A 24,467-nucleotide genomic window follows, 5' to 3' on the forward strand; every position below is an offset into this window, starting at 1 on the left:
GAGTATAAAAGGAAAGGGAGGAAATTAGAGCTCTCCTGTGTGCCCCCTTCTCCTCCTGGCCCCGGCCCCAGCCCCGGCAGGTTCTCACTTGTGAAACCCGTCGCTGCCTGTGGAGAGGGTCTTGGAATGCCACGTGGCCCTGTTGTCCATCCTCGGTGGGGTTTGGGCAGCATCTAAAAGAACAGGTGGTCCCTTCACTAGACTCAGCCCTCTCTCCTCACTTCTGTCTACCAGAAGCAGGTCTGCCCGCAACAGGAGTTCCCCCAGGGCTGCTGCCTCAGAATGGGGGTCATCAGGCGAGCCTATCAAAAGAGTGGGGGCCTAATTTACTGTGGGTGCCAGTGCTTCCTCTGACAGGCAGCAATCCCAAATAACCACATTAAGAAATTAACCACTTCCGTGCTCGGTCAGGCTGACCACATGTGTGAAATGCCGTCTGCTTCCTTGTTCATATTTAAACCAAAACGGAAACATTCTCAGCTTCTCCTTTTCCCCCACTTCCATGGTGGGGTGGCTGCAGCAGGCATTGAATGCCGCTGCCTCTGGAGGTGCCCTCTGAGACACTGTGGGTGTTCGGGCAGCTGCGAATGGCCAGGCCGAGTACATGGCTGTTAACCTCCAGCACGTGACTCCCTTCCTCAGACACCTGGAGGAGCTCCCTGGGCCCTCAGTGCGAAGGCTGGACTGGAAGCTGACTTCCTCTGTCTGGACCTGAGGATGATCTGAGGGTGGCTGGAGGCAGCTGAGGCAGTGGGAGGGACCTGCCCTGACATTGTCACGTCCCATCTCTTTCTTCTTTACCTAGTTCTGTAGCTAAAACAGTTGAGCTACAGTTCTCTGCACATACTTTCTACCCTTGAACGTTCGCTCATGTGGTTTGGTTTCCCTTTCCAGGATTTCTTTTTTTTAAGATTTTATTTATTTACTTTAGAGAGGGAAAGGAGGGAAAAAGAGAGGGAGAGAAACATCAGCGTGTGGTTGCCTCTCCTGTGTCCCTTTTTGGGGACCTGGCCTGCAACCCAGGCATGTGCCCTGACTGGGAATCGAACCGGTAACCCTTTGGTTTGCAGGCTGGAGCTCAATCCACTGAGCCATACCAGCCAGGGCCCAGGATTGCTTTTTCCTGCTTACTAAACTCTTAATTTTAATACCACCCCTTCCTTCAGTCTCCCTTTCTTCCCCAAGCCAAAAGGAATATTCTCTTCTCCGCACTCCTGTGGCCTTACTGCCCCTCTCTTGCCACCTTATTCCTGCTTACTGTTACAGTTGTGAGTGTATGTAGCTTGTCATCCCTATCAGCCAGAAGGCTCCTGAGGTTATGGCCATGCTTTGGCTACTCTTAGCCCTTGCGGCCATACCTGGAGGCCCTCCTGGACAGTCTGGGGCTGAGTGTGAGCTGGCAGTGGGGAATAGAGGTTTCCATGACTTTCTGAGCCCCTGGAACAGCTCGGGTAACACGCAGAGGCTGGGTGAGACACACATCTGCAAAGGGCAGTGAGGGTCTGCCTGAGAGTAGAGGTGGGGAGACAGAGGAGACCATAGAGCGCTGGTCCACGAAGTGTGGCCCCCAGACCAGGAGCATCGGCATCACCGTGAGAATGTGTTAGAGATGCACATTATCAGCCCCAGCCCAGACCTACTGAGTCAGAGACTCCGGGAGGGTCCCAGCAACCTGTGCTTACCTTCTGGGTGGTTCTGGTGAATGGTGAGTTTGAGGATCACTGGCATAAAGTTACGGACCTTGCACAGGTGGGAGGCCAGGTGGTAGAGTAGGAAGCATGTGGGCTGTGGAGTCAGACCTCTGAGGTTCAGAGTCCCGACCTGAAGTTGGGTGCCTGAGTGAGACGGGACTCCGTGATGCCTCTTCCTCCTCCCTTTAGGAGGGATCGTGTAGGTCCTTAATCTTTCATGTATAAAAATCAACTGGATGCTTTTGCAAATGCAGTTTCCTGACCTCTGTTTCAAGAAATCTAATTTTTCCAGTCAGCATAAGGCCCAGGAATTTATAGTTTAAATGGGCTCCCAGCTGGTCCTGATGTGGGTGGTCCAAAGACCATCCTGAGAAGCCCTGATGGAGAGGGCCTTGCGTGATGCCTTTCACGCATGTGGCTGTGACTGTATCTATTGTGAGAACACCCCAGGGGCCAGTATTGAGCTGGATGCACTGGTCCAGGGAAGGGGCTCCCCAACTTACGGGCTCTCCAAAGCCAGCACTTTCATCCAGTGAGTCTGACCTGGGATCAGCAGTGTAGAAGGCCAGAAGCGTGCGCAGAGCCGGTGTGGTTTGCAGTGGTGGGTGTGTAAGGGCAGCACCTGCGTGGTGGGCGTATGTACATCTCAGCTTGGGGGATACCTGCTCCCCCTCCCTGGCTAGTGTAACTGTGTTTCCCGCAGTGAGACTTGACATTGTGGGTGGAGTGAGGTTGGGATGTAGGGACCGACTACAAGGTGGGTCTCATGAAAAGTGGGGTGGCACCAGGGCCTGGTGTGGAACCTAGAGGATTTGGGACCTGGAGACAGAGATCCCTGATCGGCCTCTTTGGCCACACAGTTTCGGGGCTACATAGGGGTGGGGGCCATGGCCTTGTTTCAGAGAGGTCTAGTTCTGCCCCTTCTGTAGCCAGAGCCTCCTTCCTAGGCTGCTCTCACAGCCCCCTCTCTGAGGGGCTTAAAGAACTCTGCTTAGCTTGGTTACTGGATGCTCCCAGGGTGCTATCCCCCTAGCCACCACCAGGGGTCTCTGAGGATCCCTGCAAACTTTGCCCATCTGCTTTAATCTTTGCTGTCCCTCCCTGGGCCATGAGTGGCCTCAGCGCTGTCCAACCTGGAGGTGGCTCAGGAAGTCACCAGGATCCACGGGGGTTGGGGGGGTGCCTGCCACTAGGAGTCACGCCTGTGGTCTCAGCATCAGCTAGGGGCAAGCCCTGAGCAGGTGCTCACCAAGGGGCCATTCTGACTTCCTTCCCCACCCCCACCTCAGGACAGCCAGCCTGAATGGTGCTCCCCCCTCTTTCTTCACTGGCGTTGATGGGAAACACAGGTCATAGCTTGAGAATGTGGCCCTGGGCAGGGATGACAGGAGGAGGGAGAAGGACATGTGACCTCTCAACAGTTCCCTTGCTCCTGCTCTGTGTCCAAGCCCCTTCCTCAGCCCAATTCAGATGGGTGCTGATTGTGAGGAATTACAGGGGTTCAGCCCCTGCCCCCTGACTGTTGGCCCTGGAGGGGCTGATGGGGTGAAGCACAACTGCCAGCTGGTGGTGCCGGCAGGAACAGTGTCGGGCCCAGGTCCAGGGCGTGCGGTAGCTGCTGCATGCAAGGCAGAGGCGGGGTTCTGGGCCCACGCAGGTGGAGGGGTCTCTCTGAGAAGCAGACCGAAGGTTCCCTGATTCTCAGCACCAGAGGCAACAGGGTGTGGCCTGGCTCTGTATGTTGGGGGTCTTCGTGGTTTGGTCAGAGCAAAGGGCATCAGAGGGGCTATTTGCCTTTATTGCCTCCTCTGGTGGACACGTTGAGACGAATGGATCAGGGCAAGTGGCTTGGATGCCGCAGTGCGGCACCACCCCCATCTTTCCCTGGGAACCAAGGCCCTGACACTTTGAATTGAGGCGCCACCGAGGGGGCTTTGTACTTGTCAGGGTCCAGAAGCTGTAAGGAGAGAAAAGGCAGAGCCTGCTGCTTGGGAATGAGCAGGGTGGCTAAATACAGCCGGGCTGCCTCTGCCCCTCCCCTTCCTCCCCCTCCACTCCAGGCCCAGGCTGCTTGTGGTCTCAGCAGGCACCACCTCCCCAGCCAGCTGCCTGCCTGCCACCCAGCCTGTCCCCTCCAGGCCAGCCCCCACCGTCTTCTTCCCCTCTTCGGGCTCCTTCCCCTCCCCCAGGACCTCGTGTCGAGCCTCAGCAGGGTCAGCCAGTGAGTGGGGCTGGGCAGGCTGCGTTCTTGCTCCCTAGGGAGCCTGGTGGGGTGGGTAGTGGGCAGGCAGCAGAAGGGCCTGGTGCCAGGGCAGAACCTTCGGGACAGGCACAGGCTGGGGTTCATGTGCAGAGTCTTGCGGTGAGTTGGGGTGCAGCACTGTGGGGGCCAGACCACAGGGGCTTGGGGTGGGGGAACTGGGAGGAGGGGCCAGGGGGCTGTGGCAGATTCATGTCTGTATTTGGCAGTCGGCTAGGAGCCAGCTCAGTGAGGCTGGGCCACTGGCCAGTTGCAGGGGAGGGCGTCAGGGCCCTGGGGACACCCCTCCCCCAAAGACACGCTGGTGCCCCCTCCTCTTCCCCAGGCTGAGCTACCTTTCTCTGTGGATGACTCAAACTCTGCTTTCCCATCCCCCTAGAGTTTTGGGGTCCATTCTTTAGGGCTGGGGCCAACAGGTGCCCTGGGGTATCTGGGGCAGGAAGCTGAGAAGGGAGAGGGGGAAGGGCAGGCTGGACAGTGTTACCTCATTGGCCCTGGCACTGAGGTCAGGATGGGGCTCGTCTGAGGTGTGTGTTCCTCTGCACTAGACCCAGCTCACCCAAGAGACGGGGGTCCCGGTTGTGCCACTCTGGGGTCCAGAGACGTGAACCGCCTGTATTAGGAGCCTGCGATTCTGTGCCAGGAATGTGGGTTCTGGGCCCCAGTGGAACTCCAAGTCTCCCACGAGGCCCAGGAGTGGCCCTTCTGCTGCCTGGGTCCTGGGCCCCAGGCCCTTCCCTATGGTTCCCTCACTCAGGAGTACCAGCAGGGTCAGTGTTGGGAGAGTTGGGGGCAGAAACACCTGGCAAGGTCACATAGCAAGCGAGTGCGAGCCCGGAGAAGGGAAGTGCAGGACCGTCTCACTTCTTGGGCACTGCCACTCCAGACCTTCTCAGGTCCTTGACCCTCCATTCAGCTCTCTCAGTCTCTCTGCCCCCTTCCTCTCCTGGCATCTCTCTGTGTGCCACTGTCTCCCCTCCGTCTCTCTTGCAGGTGGGTCCACATCCCCTTTCAGCAGCCCCATCACTTCTGACGAGGAGTACCTGAGTCCCCCAGAGGAGTTCCCAGAACCTGGGGAGACCTGGCCCCAGAGCCCCACCATGAAGCTGAGTCCCAGCCAGAATCGCCGCACCTCAGACACTGGCTCTAAGGCACCCCCCACCTTCAAGGTCAGACCCCTGAGCCCAGCCTCAGCTCCCTGGGCACCTCCATTCCTTCGTGTGACCTCTTGTTCTCGGGGCCACACCAGGCTCCAGTACAGGTGGCACTTGGCCCCATTAACCCCGTTTACCCAGAGCCAGCCTCAGTCAGCCTGCGGTGGAAGAGGCCTCTGCCCAAGATCCCCCACCCCCAGGAGCTAAAGCTGGGCCCTGACACTTTGGGGTCCCCTTCAGGTCTCCCTTATGGACCAGTCAGTAAGAGAAGGCCAAGATGTCACCATGAGCATCCGTGTGCAGGGGGAGCCCAAGCCGGTCGTCTCCTGGTGAGTAGCAGCCACTAACCACTGCGTGCCAGCTCCGCTGACTCCAGGCTTGGTCCTGTGAGACCGGGCTCTGGGTAGAAGGGCGCGGGCCCTTTGCGACCTCCCCATGATGTGCCAGGGGCCACATCCCAGGTACAGTGGTGCTACTTCCCCCAACCTGCCCCTGCCTCTGCTTGGGGTTCAGGGCTTCCTCCTCAAGGGAGGGGTCAGGGAACAAATGGTCTCGTCCGTCCACTTGGGGCAAACAGCCTGGAGCCACCTCACCCCTGAGAAGGCTGCCCGCCCCCACCCCCGCCCCTTGACAGCAGGCTGAGTTTTGAGGTCTGACCCGTGCCCAGCCCAGACGGGAGCATTTGTCTCTGAGCTGCCAGAGCCCGGAGTTAAATGTGGGCCTCCTCTGATGTGCTCCTGTGCATCCCGGGGGCCTGGGACTTCGATTGGTTTGCTTGGGTCTTTTTATTGGTTTGGGCTCTGTTTTTCATTTTTAATTGATTATCTCGTCCCCTATGTGATTTCTTCACATTGTAAGTTATTTCACGTCCCTTTTGGAAAGTGGGAAAGCTGTCATTGGTTCTAAGTAAATAAAAATAAAACATGAGGAAGCTTCAGAGCCATCGTGAGCTGAATAGCACAGCACTGCTGTGAGTGCAGTTAGGTTGCTAGAGAGGAGAGACCCCAGTGGGCGGCCGTGGTCTTCAAGTTCCTGGTGGAGGTGGGATGACAGAGTCAGAGGGAAACCCTAACCTGTAATTCAGGGGTGCCCTCGGGCAGTGGGACAGACCTGGGGAGGAGACAGATGATTTGCAGGGAGGAGCGGCCTGCTTGGGCCTGTCCCCTACTCCCCTGCATGTGCAGGGGGGACCCTGGGCCCTGGGGCTGAGTTCTTGCCCCTCTGACAGGCTGAGAAACCGCCAGCCCGTGCGCCCGGACCAGCGGCGTTTCGCGGAGGAGGCAGAGGGTGGGCTGTGCCACCTGCGGATCCTGGCCGCTGAGCGGGGTGATGCTGGCTTCTACACTTGCAAAGCAGTTAACGAGTATGGCGCTCGGCAGTGTGAGGCCCGCCTGGAGGTGCGAGGTGAGTACCTCACACTCTCCGTGAACCTCCCAACCTGACCCAGCCTTGTTCCTGCCCAGTTGCCAACTTTATGGGATGAGGGCCTTAGACATCCCCAAGTTTAGCTGCTTATGTTGCAGTTGAGTAAACTGAGGTCCAGAGAGGGGGAGCGACTTGCCCAGGCCACTCGGCAAATTGCTCAGTGCTCAGCTTACTACACAGTACTGCCTTCCCCACACTCATCATGCCTGCCCCTGCTGCCAGCCAGAGACCTGCTTCCTGCCACCGGCATCCTCTCGCTATACTCTTCTAAGCCTTTGTCACCCTGCCCTTCCAGGCCCCTCCCTCACACCCACTCCCCTCTCTCCCACTGCCCCTTGGCCCCCACCCGGCCCATCTCATTGCTGTAAAGACTCTCGTGGTTGGGACTGGCAGTGGGGAGTGTCTGATAGTTGGACCCGTTCGGAGGGGCCCTTGGGGTAACTTGGGCATGGAGCATCGCGGGGACCCCAGGGGTGCCACGGTGAGCAGAGCTGTGCAGTGTGGAGAGGGCTGGGTCCCAGAGTCAGGCATAAGGGCAGGGGACCTTTGAGGCATCCGGAAGGCAAGCCCTAGCCAGGCTGCCCTCTGGGGCTGGTGCTTCTCCTTCCCAGGACTGGCTGTTTGCTCCACCTTTCACCTCCCCTTTCCCTGTGGGAAGTTCAGGGCTGGGAACCCCTCCTCAGCCATCTTCCCACCCTTGCTGGCAGAGGCCCGCTCTGAGAGCTCCTAGGATCCCCCAGACCCCTGCTGGAGCCTGGTCCCTAACAGTAGTGACTGCCTCTGCTGGGCTTCGCCAGCCTTGGTTCCTCGGCCCTGCGCCTCCTGCTCCTGGGGCTGCCTCTTCCTCAGTCTCTGAATTCTTCCATATCCACCCAACCCCCATCCCCATAGCCTGGCCCCTATTCCCTGGCCTGCTCCTTTCCCTTCAGGGTCTGGTTCTGCCCTGCTTCTCTGTGTTAACCCATGTTTCGGTGCTTCTCTCTCTTTGGGATTCCTCCTGACGCCTCTCAGGTTTTTGGGGTGCTCCTGACACCTGTGAGTGCCTTTCCCCTGGTTGCCCAGGCCTCTGCCCACCCAGAAAACCCAGAGACCTGGCCTCTGGCTGGCTGCCCGCCCTGCACCCCAGGGTCGCTCTCAGGGGAGCTGAATGAGCAGTGCTACCTGGCAGTTTGAGAGGCAGCTGTCCTTGGGGTGGGGGAGGGGCTAGCCAGGCCGCGTGCGTGCCTGTGTGTGCGTGTGCCGCACTAACCTGCCGCTTGCTGACTGAGGTTTTTGTCTGTACACAGGCGAGTGAGCTCAGGGGGCCGCCTGCGCTCCCCCCGCTGCCCTCCGAGCCGCACCCCTGTCTCAGGCACCTCTCGGACCTCGCTGTGTTTCACTGCCTCCTGCCTGGACCCTGTTCCAGCCCCTCCCCTTCCCCATGCAGCGTCCTGAGATAGCCATGGGCCCCTGTGGACCCCTCCCCCCAAGTGGACATATGGCTGGGCAGGCCAGGAGCCCCCACATGGACTGAGTGCCAGGAAGGGGTGGCCATGAGGAGTATCAAGACCCCGTCCCAGTCGCTCCCCGCAGAGGAGCACCCAACGAGCGCATGTGCTACCACTGCTATAGGCCTTGTCTGTCTGTCCATTTGTCTGTCTGTGTGTCTGTGACAGTCAGGGAAGGATGCCTCCGAGCTGGCGTGGGGTCAGGTAGCGGGGGAGAGAGGGGCATGGCATCTGCAAGATGGAGGTGCCCAGAGGGGTAGGGGGCTGCTGACGAGGGGCTCCTGGAGTAGGGGCAGAGCACTGACCATTCCAGAAACGGGTTTCACATGGCACAATACTTTTATTTCACGAGAGACCAAAAGCCAGAGGTCCCTGGCCCTGCGCTGATGAGGAGGCCTGGCCAAGTCCTGGCTACGGGCAGGTTTAGGGGCCGTTTAGGGCTCCCTTTTCACCGTCAGGGTCCGGGAGGCCCTGTCTGGGCAGGAGAGTTAGCCAGACTTGGTGCAGGAGAAGGGACCTACTGTAGAGGGCATGGAGATATTCAGAAATACCTGTTTCTTAGTTCAAATAAAGTCCAGTTTGTACCCAGCTGGTGTGCTGTTTTTTTTTTCCCCGCCGCCGTCTCTACCCCTACGTGGCCCTCGGTTGCCCTGTCCTTGACTCCTTCAGCTTCCCTTGAGTTCCCTCTCTCTGGCCCAGCTGGGGTGGCCATCCTGAAGCCAAGCCGGGGGCCTCCTTGCTGCCCTGGTCAGCCAGGCGGGTGGGTTTTCCCTCTGTCTCCAAAGGAACAAAATGCATCTTTCTCTCTGTGTCTGTCTCTCTGTGCGTGTTTGTCTCCCTCGCCCTGTGTGTCTCTGCTCCGTGTGTGCCCCCCATGGCCGCTTTCCCCAGCACACCCTGAGAGCCGGTCCCTGGCCGTGCTGGCACCCCTGCAGGACGTGGACGTGGGGGCCGGGGAAATGGCGCTGTTTGAGTGCCTGGTGGCGGGTCCTGCCGACGTGGAGGTGGACTGGTTGTGCCGTGGCCGCCTGCTGCAGCCTGCGCTGCTCAAATGCAAGATGCATTTCGATGGCCGGAAATGCAAGCTGCTGCTCACCTCTGTGCATGAGGACGACAGTGGTGTCTACACCTGCAAGCTCAGCACGGCCAAAGGTAACTGCCCACTTGGGCCCTAAGGCTGCCTTGGGTGCCTGAGAGCTGGAGGGAGGGGACTGGACGTGAAGGAGCTGGGTGCAGTGTGAGATGGGCTCCATCTCCTGAGGCGAGTGGTGGGTGGGCAATGGTGCAATACACCTGCCTTGGTAAAACCAGCACCTTGGGGCAGCACCTGGCACAAGGGACCTTCTGTGGGAGCCCGCTTGCTGAGTTATGGCAGACACACCTGGACATGGGTTCCAATTCTCACCCTGCTGCATACCAGCCACGTGACTTTGGACAAGTGCTCCATCTCTCTGAGCTTAGACTGTTCATCTGTAAAAAAGGACCGTGATAATGCCTAGCTTGGGGATCGGCAGGATTAATGAGATAATGAATGTAAAGAACAAAGCACAGCACCTGGCGAAGGGTGCCACCTAATAAATGTCAGCCATTATTATTATTAATGATATCTCTGACCTGGTGCCCATCCTCGTTTGAAGAACAGAGACAATGCCTCACTGGGCTGTGGTAATGAGCACCTAAGGTGACACTGGAGGGATTCTGTAGGCAGGGAAGACCCAGGTCAGCGTTAGGTGCTGTTCCTTCCCTGAGAAGACTTTGTGGGGCAGTGGAATGGGGCAAAGGGGCATACGCTCTGGGTCTGGGGTGGGTGGGAGGAAGTATGGGCACAACCCAGGCTCGGAGGAGAATTCCAAGGGGAGGGAAAAAGGATGTAGAGGAGGAAAGGGGCTTGGCTTCTACGCTCCTTTTATTGCTGAGCTGAGCATCATGCCGGGTGGGCAAGGTGAGCGCAGGAGGGGAGGGCCAGGCCAGGGCCTGGACACCCATGGTGTCCCTGGCCGCCATGGCAGCCTGCTGCCACCCTTGCCAACTTGCAGCCAACTGCGAAGGCCCAGTCTTTGGGCCGCGCTCACTGCCTCACTCTGGTCCGGTGCCCAGGGACTTTGCTGGGCTGTGCCCAAGCTCCGGCTCCTGACCCTGCTTCCCGTTCCCACCCAGCGTGAGGGCAGCACCTGTGGGTTGGGATGGCTGGGGTTCCAAGGCCTTTCTTGCCCCAGTGCTGACCCCTCCCCCAGATGAGCTGACCTGCAGCGCCCGGCTGACTGTGCGGCCCTCACTGGCACCCCTGTTCACGCGGCTGCTGGAGGACGTGGAGGTGCTGGAAGGCCGCGCAGCCCGCTTTGACTGCAAGATCAGTGGCACTCCACCCCCTTCTGTGACCTGGACTCATTTTGGTACGGCCCTCCACCCTGCGGGTGTTTTGTTGGGGGACCCCCAAGGGCAAGAGGGCAGGACCCCTCTCTGAGCCTGCTGTGCATTCCATCTCCCTCCCCACAGGCCGCCCTGTGGAGGAGAGTGAGAACTTGCGCCTGCGACAGGACGGGGGTCTGCACTCCCTGCACATTGCCCACGTGGGCACTGAGGATGAGGGGCTCTATGCGGTCAGTGCCACTAACGCCCATGGCCAGGCCCACAGCTCGGCCCAGCTCTACGTGGAGGAGCCGCGGACAGCTGCCACTGGCCCCAGGTACATCCTGGGGCCCCCGGTGCTGCTGGGGCCGCCTCTGTGATAAGAGGCAAGGCTCTGGGACTCTGGGCAGCCGTGTGGTTTTTACAGCTCAAAGCTGGAGAAGATGCCGTCCATCCCCGAGGAGCCAGAGCAGGGTGAACTGGAGCGTCTGTCCATGCCTGACTTCCTGAGACCCCTGCAGGACCTGGAGGTGGGACTGGCCAAGGAGGCCATGCTGGAGTGCCAGGTGACCGGCCTGCCCTACCCCACCATCAGCTGGTTCCACAATGGCCACCGTATCCAGAGCAGTGATGAACGTCGCATGATGCAGTGTATGTGTCCGGGAACCGACCCTGGGAGTGTCCCCTCCACCACCCCTTTGCTTGCAGTGCCCTCCCCTTTCCTCAGCCTCAGGCTTTCCTTTTTTAACCTGCTCAGCCAGGGCGCACCTGGGGAAAGGGAGCCCAGAGGGGGCGTGAGGTCCCTGCCTCCTTCCTTGAGTCCACGCAGCACCATCTGCTGAATCACTACTCTGGGCCTTGGTGGCTCTGTTAGAACTTACTGGATGGGCAGTACATCCTGCTACTGTCCGCGGCCAAGTTACAGACCCTCTGTGCCTCAGCCTCCTCATCTGTAATGGGCTCATTATGAGCATTAAATCAGTGAGTACATGCAAGGCACCTAGAGTGGGCCTGGCGAACAGCAGGCAGGCAGGCAGTACCTGTCCAGTCTCATGGTCACTGCTGCTGCTGCCACCGCCATCCTGGCTCTCATCGGGACGGCAGAGAGAGACCAATGAAAAGGCCGGTGTGGGCGGTGTCTGGCACCGAAAGGGTGCTGGATGGAGGTCATTGCTAAGCAGCAGGTAAAGAAAGAACTGGAGGAACACAGAGGAAGGTGTTTGGGACCATGTCCTCTCTGCCTGGGGTACTTCTCATGATAGGGTCTCGGCTCCACTTTCTTTTCTAAAGATTTAATTTATTCATTTTTAGAGAGAGGGGAAGAGAAGGAGACAAATAACAATGAGAGGTTGCCTTTCACTCACCCTGTCCTGGGGACCTGTCCTGGGGACCTGGCCCACAATCCAGCATGCACCCTGACTGTGAATCGAACTGGCGACCCTTTGGTTCACCGTCCGCACTCAGTCCACTGAGCTACACAAGCCAGAGCTCAGCGCCAGTTTTGAAGGAATCGGAATCTCTTGGGGGAAGACCTACCGGCCCCCGTCGGACCACACCCCCCTGTGCCCCAGGATGACCTCCTCTTACAGCTGCAGCGTGACAGAACTCACCTTTATTAAGCGCTTCCCTGTCTGCCAGGCTCTGAGGGCTAAGGCCCTGCTGTGCCGGACCTCACTGTCTGCCACGGGCCTGGAGGCAGGGGCCATTACTCCTGTTCACAGATGGGGAAACTGAGACTTACAGAGGGAGAGGACTTGCTCAAAGGCAAGCACAGACCATCTGACTCTGGCTCCTGCCTGCTAACCAGGATGCCCCCTGTCACCTGGGCCCCATCTCCAGTGACACCATGTGGCTCCAACCCTGCCTCTCAGCCCACAGGCCCTCTCCCTCTATCTGCTGGAGGCCCTGGGGGGTGTCTATCTCAGGATCTGAGCCTGCGTCTCCTCTGTGTGCAGTGGCAGCCCTTGGTTTCACTTCTTTTATAAATAGTGTCAGGAGAGATAAATGACTGGGTGACCGTTCCATGCAGAGATAAGCCCTAAGAGAAAGGAGGGGTGCTTGGGGATGGCCCTTACATGAAAGAGGATAGTGTAGGCCTCGCCGCCTTCCTGTTCCCGCTAAAGATGGCTCCCTTATCATTCTGGGAGCATGGTAGGGAAGGAGCTTCGGATTCGGAGGGACCAAGTTCAAGCCATTGCTTCACTGTTTTATTAGCTGTGTGTCCTTGGACAAGTCCATTAATGTCTCTGACCTCATTGGTGCATGAGGATAATTTTGCAGTATTGTTGAAAGTATTATGGGAAAAAAATACACGTCAAGTAGCTGGCATAGCAGAAAATTCTTACTGGAATATGTAATATATTTGGCACTTACTGTGTGCAAGGCAGTGGGTTCTGCTGGAGGTCCTGGGGGGATCAAAGATGTGGGTGCAGCATGAGGCCCCCTTGGGAATGGCACAGGAAGCTTCCTAAGCTAGCGCTTACTTGAACTGTGTCTTGAAAGAGAAGGAGGCCTTAATAAAAAAAAGAATGTTCCAGAAGGGAGGAATTTTTTGAGCATAGATCTGAAGATGGAACTGCCATGGCTTGTTCAGGGCCCTGCTGGCTTGCTGGGGTCAGATGGTGGAGGGCTAGCAGGACACATGGCTGGATGGGAGTTTAGACTGAGGGCTTTGGCTGCTCTCTATATGTAGTAGGTGCCTTTAAAGTTTCCAGGTTGAGCCCTAGATGGTATGGCTCAGTGGATTGAGTCCCAGCCTGTGAATCGAAAGGTCGCTGGTTCGATTCCCGTTCAGGGCACATGCCTGGGTTGTGGGCCAGGTCCCCAGTGTGAGAGGCAACCGATAGGTGTTTTTCTCTCACACATTGATGTTTCTCTTGTTCTCCATCTCCCTCCCTTCCCCTGTCTCTGAAAATAAACTCTTTAAGGTTGAGAGGCACTAGTGGAGGACTTGTATGGGTCTGTGCTGGTGATTGGAGGGTCCTTAGGAACTTTGACACAGAGGTGTGACACACCCCCCCAGAGGTGCGAAGAAGAGGGGTAGTCAATGTGGGTGAATGGTGTGGGAGGAAGGGGAGAAGTTGCAGGGCCCAAGGTGCAAGGGACACATAAGAGGGGCCAAGGCTGCAGGTGTGGACTTGGCCATCTGGACCTAGGGTTGGCTGCACGATAGACACGCTTCTTGCTTGTCTGCCTGTCCTTCCCCCTTGCCTCCTCCCTGAGTGGGTGGGGGTGAAAGGCCAGGCCTGGGGTGGCATAGACACACCCCTCAGAGTATCCTCCTAGCTCAGGCCCAGTGTCACTGTCCTTCCCACTCCCCACCCCCAGACAGGGATGTCCATCGATTGGTGTTCCCTGCTGTGGGACCTCAGCATGCCGGTGTCTACAAGAGTGTCATCGCCAACAAGCTGGGCAAAGCTGCCTGCTATGCCCACCTCTACGTCACAGGTACAGCAGGCACCTTCCTGGCCAGCTGCATGCACAGCCTAGCCTCTGGCCTACCCAGGGGGCTGGGTGAAGGAGAGGCTTTTGCACCAACTCCCTTCCTTTGGACCCCTGGGGAGCCATCTGGCCTTGCCCCTGACCCTGTGGCTGTGCTCCTGGCCCCCAGCTCACTACCCTGAGACTTGGTGATCCTACAGAGCCATTGGGACCTAAAGGACCCAGGGGATGCTTGACCTGTGGTTTTCAGATGTGGTTCCAGGCCCCCCAGATGGTGCCCCACAGGTGGTCGCTGTGACTGGGAGGATGATCACACTCACATGGAACCCCCCCAGGAGTCTGGACATGGCCATCGGTGGGTTAGGGTCACACAGGGCTGCGGGATAGAGATTGCGGCAGGGATGGGGCAGGCTCAGGCAGGGGTGCTGGGGGGGCCAGGAAGGGAGGGCAAGGCCCAGGGAAGCATATGGGTTGGGAAGTGGATGGAATGTTGGGACTATTGCTGGGAGCAGCCTTGACTGTGTCCCCTCCATGGTGGGAGGAGCCCTGGCTCTGGGTCAGGAGAGGGGACAAAGAGGGTCACCGTCCTTTCTCAGAGGGCTTGGGTGCTTGGGTGTGCTCCAGGGAACATGCTCTTCTTCCCTGTCCATGATGTCTTCCTGCTCTGTGCCTCAGTTTCCCCACCTCAGTAACAAGTAATTGGGATATAAGTTAAGCTCCCTCCATGCCTGTAACTGGACCCCAGGCCTGGCACTTCATTGGCTCTGAGCCTGGCCAGGCCAATGTTTGGGCAAGAGTAGATGGGGAACAGGTAGGAGCAACAAGAGAAACTGAGGCAGGTGCTCAGAACAGACTAATGAAGAGTTCCTGGGTCCTGGGTACGTGAGGGTGGGGCGGGGGATGCCCCAGCAATGCCCACCTCTAGCAGCTGCTTCCCCATCAGACCCGGACGCCTTGACCTACACCGTGCAGCACCAGGTGCTGGGCTCAGACCAGTGGACAGTGCTGGCCACAGGCCTGCGGAAGCCTGGGTGGTCAGCCACAGGGCTGCGTAAGGGGGCCCAGCACATTTTCCGGGTTCTCAGTGCCACTGTCAAGAGCAGCAGCAAGCCGTCACCCCCTTCTGAGCCTGTGCAGCTGCTGGAGCGAGGTGAGCCTGGCTGCTCTTAGGGAGGGGTGGGGGGGCGGGGTTGCTGCTGGGCTGGGGAACTGGGCCCCCACAGTGGAGGCTCAAGGGCTGGTCTGGACAGTAGAGCTTCAACAGGAGCAGTGTGGCTGGATGCGACCTTGACCATCAAGGTGTTTCCCTCTCGCTCCTGAAAGCAGCACTCACAGTGGGTGGGCCTGAGGCTCTGGAATCAGACAGTCTGGGAGGGCAGTTCCAGTTCCACCGCTCCGTGACCGTGTTCCCTGCACAAATGGCTGAACCTCTTTGAGCTCCAGCTTCCTCATCCGTAAACATGGAGCTCACAGGGCAGCCGGGAGGGTTCAAGGGGCAGTGGGCACAAAGGATTTGGTGTCACCCCAGCATAGGGCCTGTGCTCTATTCCCCCAGGACCACCCATGGAGGAGGCGCCCGCTGTGCTGGACAAGCCAGACGTCGTGTATGTGGTGGAGGGACAGCCTGCCAGTGTCACGGTCACCTTCAACCACGTGGAGGCCCAGGTCGTCTGGAGGAGGTGGGGCCCTGCCTTGCATGCCCCACCCAGTTCAGCCATCCTAGCCTGACCTCCTTGTGGCTGGATCCTGGGTGACCTCCCTGTCACGTGTTCCTTAGCTGCCGCGGGGCCCTCCTGGAGGCTCGGGCTGGAGTGTACGAGTTGAGCCAGCCAGACGATGACCAGTATGGTCTCCGGATCTGCCGGGTGAGCCGCCGGGACTTGGGGCCTCTCACCTGCACTGCCCGCAACCGCCACGGCACACAGGCCTGCTCGGTCACACTGGAGCTGGCAGGTAGGTGATAGCAGGCCCCCTCCCTGCCCCTCCCCTGGGTGCCCACAGCCCTCTCTTCCCACCCCCAGGTGCACACACCCACCTGCCAGGCTGGGTCTTCTCTCTCAGGCCTGTCCCTCTGTGGCCACAATAGTACTGGTATTACTACTACTGCTAGCAGTAGTAGTAATACTGCAAAGATATTTCTTGGGCACCTAGTATGTGCCAGGCTTGGTGTTAAGTCTCTTACATGGATCACCTCATTTAATATTTACTTCAGCCCTGTGAGGCGGGAGTCAGTGATTATCCTCATTTTTTAAATGTTTTTAAAGATTTTATTTATTTATTTTTAGAGAGAGGGAAAGGAAAAGAAGGAGAGAAACAATAATGCGTGGTTGCCTCCCACACAGCCCCCACTGGGGATCTGCAACCCAGCCATGCGCCCCGACTGGGGATCGAACAAGCGGCCCTTTGGTTTGCAGGCTGGCACTCAATCCACTGAGCCACACCAATCAGGGCTGTTATCCCCATTTTACAGGTGGGGAAACTGAGGCTCAGAGAGTATGCTAAGTAACAGGTTCAAGGTCATACGGCCTAGTAAAGTGAGACTCAAGCTCTGATATCTACTCTAAAGCCAGAGGGTGCTCCTAGCTCCCGGATTAAACGCAACAGGAAATAGTACCTCAAGTAACAAGTATAGGGAGGCCAAGTGGATTTAAAAAATACAAAGGTGCGAGGGAGCACATCTTATCACGAGCCCTCAGCTCTTGGGATCCTGGCTGCCCTTGGCTTGACCTGCTAGACAGAGCCTCCCAGCCTTTGCAGTGAGGACCCTTTTTGGAATTTCCCCATCAAAGACGTAGTCTCTCAGTCTCTAGCATGCATTAAGTAGTAATTTTCTTGTTTTCCTGTTTGTTCATTAACTCTAGACATATGTAACTGCCACTCAGAACTCCAGACCAGCGCCAGCTAAACATTGTTACCTGCTGAGTAAATACAATTCCAACCAAATGCAAAGAAAGTGACATGTTAGTTAGCACAGGCAAGCTCATCATGGGTAAATGCGCATTTTCCGGTGCTTTTCAAAAATTGTTCAAGTTCAGTTGAACCACTCCAGTCCTTTGACTTTCATAGAACCCACCCTCCCACCCCTCGCGTACCCACACGGACTTAAGCCAGATTGCTAGAGAGGAGGGAACGCATCTTTAAAGTGGAAGAGATGTAGCAGGAGGGTGTGTGAGGAAGAGTTGGGGAAGCGTTACTCTCCCCCTATTGATGGTGGATGGGGTGGGGCTACAGATGTGTCTTTCCCTTGCTCAGCTTCCCCCACCCCATCCCCTGTCACTTCCTACTCAATCCACAGAGCTCAGGTTTCCAGATATAGGACGAGATCTGGCCACCCAGAGCCCTGCAGCCTGGCCTGGCTGGAACAGTGGCAGGGAGACTGTGTTCCAGCTGACCAGGGCTAGAACAGGCCTGGGGTTTGGCTCTACACTCTCTCCCACTGTGCCCCACCCCCATCCCCAGGCAAGATGAGTGGCATGCATGGCCCCTTTCCTCCACACCCACACCCCACCTCCGCCCGTAGCATCTTCCCCACTCTCGGGATGCCCTCCCCTTTTATCTGTATAAAACTAGGCAGTGTGCCAGTGCTGGTGGTGGCCGCTGCCAATGCCCTGCTCTTCCCTCAGGGCCTGCTCACTCCCACTCTCCTTAAAGCCCAGATCCTCAGCCATGCTTAGGAGGGCGGCACCAGGAAGTCACAGGCTCCTCTGCAAAGCACATTGGAATATGTATTTAATTCCATCATGAGACTTGGGAGCCACTTTATAAGGAAATAACATGATCACATAATATGTGCAGCAAATAAAATCACAGTCACGTGGGAGAACTAAGCTGAGAACCAGTGCCAGCTTGTTCATTTTGCCATCTCCAAGGTGGTAGAAGGCCCCTTAAACATTTAAATGAGATTCAGAGAGAAAACTTCAAGACAGAGGCAATGCCATCATGAACTTGATTCAGGGTCACAGGCTGAGTGTCCTGCAGGACCCAGACAGTCAAGTCCAAGAAGCCCTCAATGGGACTGTGCAGAAGGGCCATCACCCACAGGGGGCAGCATCAAGCCACTGCACACATCCCATTAACTGAGGGAGGGAAGAGGCTCAGTCCCGCCAGTCCTGATTTATCAAGAGCGACAGGAAATCCAGGTTTTTTGGTGTGTGAAAATCTCCTGATTTCCACACTGGCACTGAGGGTGAAACAAAGCAAGCCTGCACCCTCTGACGGGGGTTTTCTGAGATTTGGAGAACACCACGTATGGATTTACAGGGCGAGCGCTTGGTCCAGGCAGAGATTTGGAGCTCTCTGGGGCCAGTTTGAGAGCCCCAGTGGGGGAGGTGCTGGGGCTCTGGGAGAGTGGGGTGTGGGTCTGCTGTGCCAATTGCTGAGGAAGGGCATGGAGAGGAGCTGAGGAGCCAGGCCCATGTGACCCCAACATTCTGTATCCCTCCCTCACCCCCTCACCCCCTGTGTTTCAGAGGCCCCTCGGTTTGAGTCCATCATGGAGGACGTGGAGGTGGGGGCAGGGGAGACAGCTCGCTTTGCTGTGGTGGTTGAGGGGAAACCACTCCCAGACATCATGTGGTACAAGGTCAGAGGGTGATGAAGGCCTCAGGGGAGTCCTAGCCAGGCGGCTGGCCAGGAGCCTGGGAGGAAGAAGGAGGGATTTCTTCAGAGGGAGGGAGCAGGCAGCTTTAGGAGGAGGAGACCTGGGATAGAAAAAAACAGAAGTGCTGCCCGAAGTGCGGGTAGAAGGAAGTGGGACCCAGGGGTGCTGAGTGACGCTGGTGGGGGTTTAAGGAACCAGGGGACTAATCGGGGAATTCAGGGTCATTGGTGGGAGGCAAAGGGTGGAGCTGACTCTGGGTCTTGGGAGGAAGCAAGGCCCCTGGGTAGGAGGGTTCCTGGCCCTGAGACAGGGGTGAGACTGGGTTCCTGGGGGAGGTGAAGCCAGGCTGGAGGTGACGGCCAGCTCCTTAGGATGAGGCGCTGCTGACGGAGAGCAGCCACGTGAGCTTCGTGTATGAGGAGAACGAGTGCTCCCTGGTGGTGCTCAGCACGGGGGCCCAGGACGGAGGCGTCTACACCTGCACCGCCCGGAACCTGGCTGGAGAAGTCTCCTGCAAAGCAGAGTTGGCTGTGCATTCAGGTGGGCAGGAGCTCAAGGGGAGAAGGGCAGAGTGCTCACCCCCAGGGATCCAATATGAGTTGCTGGCCAGTCCTCCGGCCCTGCAGTCCTTGTCCCCCTCCATCTTCCAGCCTGGCACCCCACCTCTGGCCCGGAACATTTTTGCTCCTCTTTTGTCTCCTCCACCGACCCTGCAAATCTCAGGCTCTGCCCTCATTCCTCTGTTGTCCTCCACATCTACTACCAGGCATTTCTTCCACAGCTCAGACAGCTATGGAGGTGGAAGGGGGCGGGGAAGATGAAGAACAGCGAGGGAGGAGACTCAGCGACTTCTATGACATCCACCAGGAGATCGGCAGGTGTGGGGCAAGGAAGGGGGGTGGAGTCTGGGGGCCCAGAGAGGCTGGGTCTGAGGCTAAAAGGGTCCAGAGAGAGTCCAGCAATGCCTGTACCCATCCTCTCCCTGTGTCATCACCCAGGGGTGCCTTCTCCTACCTGAGGCGCGTGGTGGAGCGTAACTCTGGCCTGGAGTTCGCAGCCAAGTTCATCCCCAGCCAGGCCAAGCCAAAGGCATCAGCGTGGCGGGAGGCCCAGCTGCTGGCCCGGCTCCAGCATGACTGTGTCCTCTACTTCCACGAGGCCTTCGAGAGGCGTCGGGGTCTGGTCATTGTCACCGAGCTGTATCCTGGAACAGGCTGGGTGTCTGGGGGATACCTGGCCTGAATAACTGGGCCTTGTAACAGCCAATCAGTAACATGTTTCACACTTAACAAAGTTGGGAGGGGCTGACTAACTTTATAAAATGTGCCAGTCGACAATTGGCAGCTCTGAAGGCATCTTAGTACTTCACAGAGTGGAGTCTATAGACCTCCGTGAAAACCAGCATTTTCAGCCCCGCCTCTTTTTTAAGCTTAAATTTACATAGCACTTAATGTGTGCCTGGCAATGTTCTAAGAGTTTTATCTATTTAATCCTCACATATACCTACCTATCTCATGGAATTTTATCATCCCTATTTTACAGATGATGAAGCTGATGTACAGAGAGGTTAAGTAACTCACCAGAAGTCACACAGTTAGCAAAAGGCTTGTGACTTTTATCACGAAATGCAGTACAGTGTATCTGAACATTTGAAGTGACCCCATTTCGAATTAGCATCAGTCCTTGGCTCTACAAGTAGGCTGTTTCTATAAAGTGGGTTTTAGCTGTGCGTGAGAGCTGTCAAAGGCACACTATGTCAGGATGCTGGGGGGCTGGCCTGTCACCCCTACTAGCAGGGTGAGCATGTCCTCACACCAGGCCCCCAGTCTGCACTGTCAGAACCCAGACCTCAGCAAAACAACCCATTATCATGTGTCCCGGGCCTTCCAGGTCATTCCCAGATAGAGTCAAGAAGTTCCCATTTACAGTTAACAAAATTCTCTTCTAATTGATCCTATACATACCTCACAGGGGGGCAAGAGGAGATGTTGTCCCTGTTTACTCCTGAGGGAACTAGGCTTGGAGAGGCTAGGTGGCTTGCCTGAGGTCCCCCAGCAAGTGAGAGTACGTGCGGGGTTGTCCCATCTGTGCACCCAGGTGACAGGCGGAGGAGAAGAAACACAGTTGCAACTGGAATCAGCGGTGCTTTAAGGGGTCTGACTTGAGCTCTGGGGGTGGGGGCGCTGCCCAGGGGAAAGGGCAGGGCAGTCAGCACTGGCCACTGTTCTCCATGACCTGGGACCCAGCTGCACAGAGGAGCTGCTAGAGCGAATGGCCAGGAAACCCACCGTGTGTGAGTCTGAGGTGAGGGCAGTGGGTGGCAGGGGCAGGCTGGGCAGTGGCATTCGCCCTCCTGTGCTCTGAGAACTGAGGGGTGGGTCCTGGGCATGCCCGCTGGGCCCATGAAGAGGCCCGGGGTGGCAGCGGAGCCCCCTTCCTCCATCCAACCAGACCCCGCCCCCCCGGGACTCACCCTGTTCTCTGTGAATCTCAGCAGACCACCACGTCCCTAACTCTGTTGTTTCCCAGTCTTGCTCTCACACATGGCTCCCGGTAAGAGCGCCACCCGGACTCTCTTCAGTCCACTGCTGTCCTGCCGTAGAGGGCTGGACCAGCCAGCCATGCACTGCACAGTCCTGTCTATTGTCACGTGAATGGCTCCCTTCTGTAACTGTGGTGTGCCTCACCTGTGTACACGCAGGCCTTGGATCTCAGTAACCCAAACCTGTGTTTCAAGCCCCTTCACCAGCCATCTGAAGGCTACTTAACAGGCATGGCCCGACCTCCTGCCACAGCCCTGGTGGTGAGCAAACAGAACACCCCACTCTTTCCCCATGGACTCTGGGTCACCTGTTCCCACAGATCCGGGCCTACATGCTGCAGGTGCTGGAGGGAATATACTATCTGCACCGGCACCATGTGCTGCACCTGGATGTCAAGGTGAGGTGCAGGGGGTGCTGGGGAGCAGGTGGCCCCCATGGGAGCCAGGCAGTGGGGTGCCCTTCCCTCTTCACTCAGCCCGCACACCTTGCCTCGTGTCCTGCAGCCAGAGAACCTGCTGGTGTGGGACGGAGCAGAGAGTGAAGAGCAGGTGAGGATCTGTGACTTCGGGAACGCCCAGGAGCTGACTCCGGGAGAGCCCCAGTACTGCCAATACGGCACACCTGAGTTCGTGGCGCCTGAGATTGTCAACCAGACCCCTGTGTCTGGAGTCACTGACATCTGGTAATGTTGGCACATGAGCTGCTGGGGTGGGCCAGGGCAGCTGCCCCCGTGCTGGGGAGGTGCTCCCTTGAAGAGGGGAGCTTTACTAAGCCCAGATTCCTTCTCTAACAGTCGACTGGTGGCACTGCTCACGGGTCCCTTGTCCACATTACTACCTACCCCTAATCAATCAGAGTGACCCAGGAACTCAAGGACTCAGGCCTGTCAGTCCTTGGTTCCTCGTCTCTCCTGGGTGGTCGGCCACCCCCTCTGCAGCCACCTCGCCTTCCCCCAGTGAGGCAGGCATGGTCCCTTGACTCCCAGACTCCTCATGGCTTCCTGGGCTGGCCCTGCCCTGACCCTTGACTCCTCCAGGGATGTCTGGACCCCCTGGTTCAGAGTTTTCCCTGAAGGAGGCATCCGAGTCCATTTTCCATGACAGTGTTCACAGGGAGGATACTTCTCACTGGATTCAATGTTCACCTCCGGTGGGAGGTGCGCTGTCCTCTCACCAACCCGCTCTCCTTTTCCCACAGGCCCGTGGGCGTCATTTCCTTCCTCTGGTAAGAACCCCTCTGCACTCGGGCCCCCAGTCTCTGGTGGTCTCTTAGCAGCACCCCCAACCCTGATATTTGCAGGGCCTGGGGCTAGAGAGCAGTTGGGGGTGTGCAGCCCAACCCTTCTCTCCCACAACCCCTGCTCCTTCCTACACAGCCAGGGGCCTCACATGCAGGAATGTGGACGCCCCAGCCTGTGTGTCCGAGTCTCCTACCGTCAGCCCTTCCATAGGGGCAGGCACACAGGCTGGATGGAGAGGGGCCAGTGCAGGCTCGGGGCCACTTAGGCAGGAACTACAGGGGCCTGACTGTCCAGCAGGGCCTGGAAGGAGTAGGCTCAGGTGCAGGGAGGCCTGTCTCCTGAGCACTGACACCTTGCCTCAAGGACAGGCCACAGTGGGAGGAGGGACAGAACAGGTCCTCCAAAGCACGGGCCCAGGGCAGAGACCTGATTGCGTGTCAATGTGGTAGTGTCACCCCGCCTGTCCCCCGAGGTGGCGGGAACAGGACAGGCAAGTGTCCGAAAGACTCTGTCCAGATTCACCCAGCCTGTGTGTCTGCCCCACAGCCCTGGGGTCCTATGTCCCCACTGGCACCCTGTCACCTCTGGCTGAGCCCCAGGGCCCTGCTGCCCTCACTCAGCCCTCTCCACCCCTGCAGTCTGACGGGCATCTCCCCGTTTGTTGGGGAGAACGATCGGACAACACTGATGAACATCCGAAACTACAACGTGGCGTTTGAGGAGACCAGGTTCCTGAGCCTGAGCAGGGAGGCCCGGGGCTTCCTCATCAAAGTGCTGGTGCAGGACCGGCTGTGAGTGTGAGGCCCGGGAGCCCCCCACCTGCAGAGCCCCTCATGCCGCCCCTACTGCTTTCATGCCTCTGCCCTTTGACACCCAATCTTCCAAGTCCCTAGAGGCCCCGTTTCCCCAAATATTTATTGACTGACTGAATTAATGACTGATGAATCCCTTCCTCGTCCTTCTTCCTTTCCAGGAGGCCTTCCGCAGAGGAGACCCTAGAACATCCTTGGTTCAAAGTGAGTCTAGTTCTGCAAAGTCACGGTAGGAGAAGTGGAGGGAGAGAAAACATTAATAGCTTCATTTATTGAGAACCTACTGTGTGCAGTTAGCATGATAGGCGTTTAGTCTACTTATGACCTACCTGCTTCAAATAGCTCTGAGAGAAAGGTGTGACTCTCATTTTGTCAGTAAGAAAACAGAGGCTCAAGTTGGGGTATCATGGATCCCAAGGCACAGGTCTGGACTTCCCCTTCCCATCCTGGGGGTCCTCATCAGGGTTTCTTCTGGCTCTTGAGACCAGCCCTGGCCTTCCTGTGTGCCCACGCCTGTCCTGCACCGGTCCCACCCGCTGTGGTTAGTATGTGACCTGGCCTCTTGGTTTTGAGCTCTGTGTGGGCAGAGTTCTCATTCGTCTTCAAACCCCAGCACTGCAGGGCACAGTGTCCAGTGGGGGGTGAGTTTCAGCAAATGACCCAGAAAGAGCAACTGAATAAACCAGCCATTGAGTCTTGCACTGGGTCAACTGAAGGCTGAGGTAATTCTGGTGTTTGTCCTTGGAGAATGAGCCTTGTCTCCCAGATCAGAACCGGGCTCCAAAGAGGACAGCTGGAGTGGGTGGCTGAGGGACGCATCTGTCTTGGTCCGGCCCTCCAAGGCTCCAGTTATCTGGGGCGCGAGCTCCACATGGAGACAGGCAGTGAGCAGGAAGTAGGGCCAGGCCAGGGGCCTACGCACGGCCTCCCAGGGCAGCCAGTGTACCAGGACGGGGCCTTGAGCCCGGTGTAAGCTCTGAAGCCCATTGCAGGAGCCATCGATTTTTGGCCTCTAAACTTAGGTTCAGGGAATCTGTCTACACGTGGGCACCTTGGCTGTGGGAGTTGTTGGGACAGATGCATGGGGAAGGGGTCCCCAAGGAGCCCAGACTTGACACTGCTCAGTCCACTGCCTCTTCCTGTGGACTTGGTCTCTCCATTGACAAACCTTGAGGGTCTAGGTTGTCAGAGGACTTTCCCTAAGTCCCACTTTCCCGGGTTCGCAGACACAGGCGACGGGCGCGGAGGTGAGCACAGACCACCTAAAGCTATTCCTCTCCCGGCGGAGGTGGCAGGTAAGTTTGGCTGGTCCCTGCTTCTGTGCCACCCACCTTCTCATGCTGCAGCCTTCTCTCTCTGACCCTGCCTTTTACCTATCATGTGCCCTCACCGCCTGCGTATCTATCCTGCTTTATATCCTCTCAATTCCTAGCTTCCCTCCAGCCACCTGACCTTCTGTTGGCCT

The 24,467-nt window shown here is 57.6% G+C and overlaps 1 protein-coding gene across 11 annotated transcripts in view; it reads left to right on the forward strand.

Annotated features, from left to right (window-relative positions):
* The window catches only part of SPEG (striated muscle enriched protein kinase), a 56,106-nt gene that overhangs the window by 20,938 nt on the left and 10,701 nt on the right, over positions 1-24,467 (forward strand). For 6 of the 11 annotated variants that reach the window (XM_053919095.1, XM_053919094.1, XM_053919096.1 and 3 more), the window contains 23 exons: positions 4,945-5,120; positions 5,346-5,434; positions 6,334-6,509; positions 8,909-9,169; positions 10,252-10,410; positions 10,514-10,703; positions 10,794-11,017; positions 13,694-13,813; positions 14,058-14,162; positions 14,751-14,957; positions 15,363-15,486; positions 15,585-15,760; positions 18,277-18,389; positions 18,779-18,947; positions 19,189-19,285; positions 19,406-19,606; positions 20,654-20,711; positions 21,270-21,347; positions 21,454-21,632; positions 22,148-22,174; positions 22,829-22,981; positions 23,164-23,206; positions 24,229-24,297. In XM_053919095.1, the coding sequence (XP_053775070.1) occupies positions 4,945-5,120; positions 5,346-5,434; positions 6,334-6,509; positions 8,909-9,169; positions 10,252-10,410; positions 10,514-10,703; positions 10,794-11,017; positions 13,694-13,813; positions 14,058-14,162; positions 14,751-14,957; positions 15,363-15,486; positions 15,585-15,760; positions 18,277-18,389; positions 18,779-18,947; positions 19,189-19,285; positions 19,406-19,606; positions 20,654-20,711; positions 21,270-21,347; positions 21,454-21,632; positions 22,148-22,174; positions 22,829-22,981; positions 23,164-23,206; positions 24,229-24,297 (3,194 nt within the window). The other 5 variants (XM_053919101.1, XM_053919102.1, XM_053919100.1 and 2 more) reach the window with 5 other exon arrangements.

Source organism: Desmodus rotundus, chromosome 2, assembly GCF_022682495.2.
Source record: "Desmodus rotundus isolate HL8 chromosome 2, HLdesRot8A.1, whole genome shotgun sequence".
In the NCBI taxonomy this organism is placed as follows: Eukaryota; Metazoa; Chordata; class Mammalia; order Chiroptera; family Phyllostomidae; genus Desmodus; species Desmodus rotundus.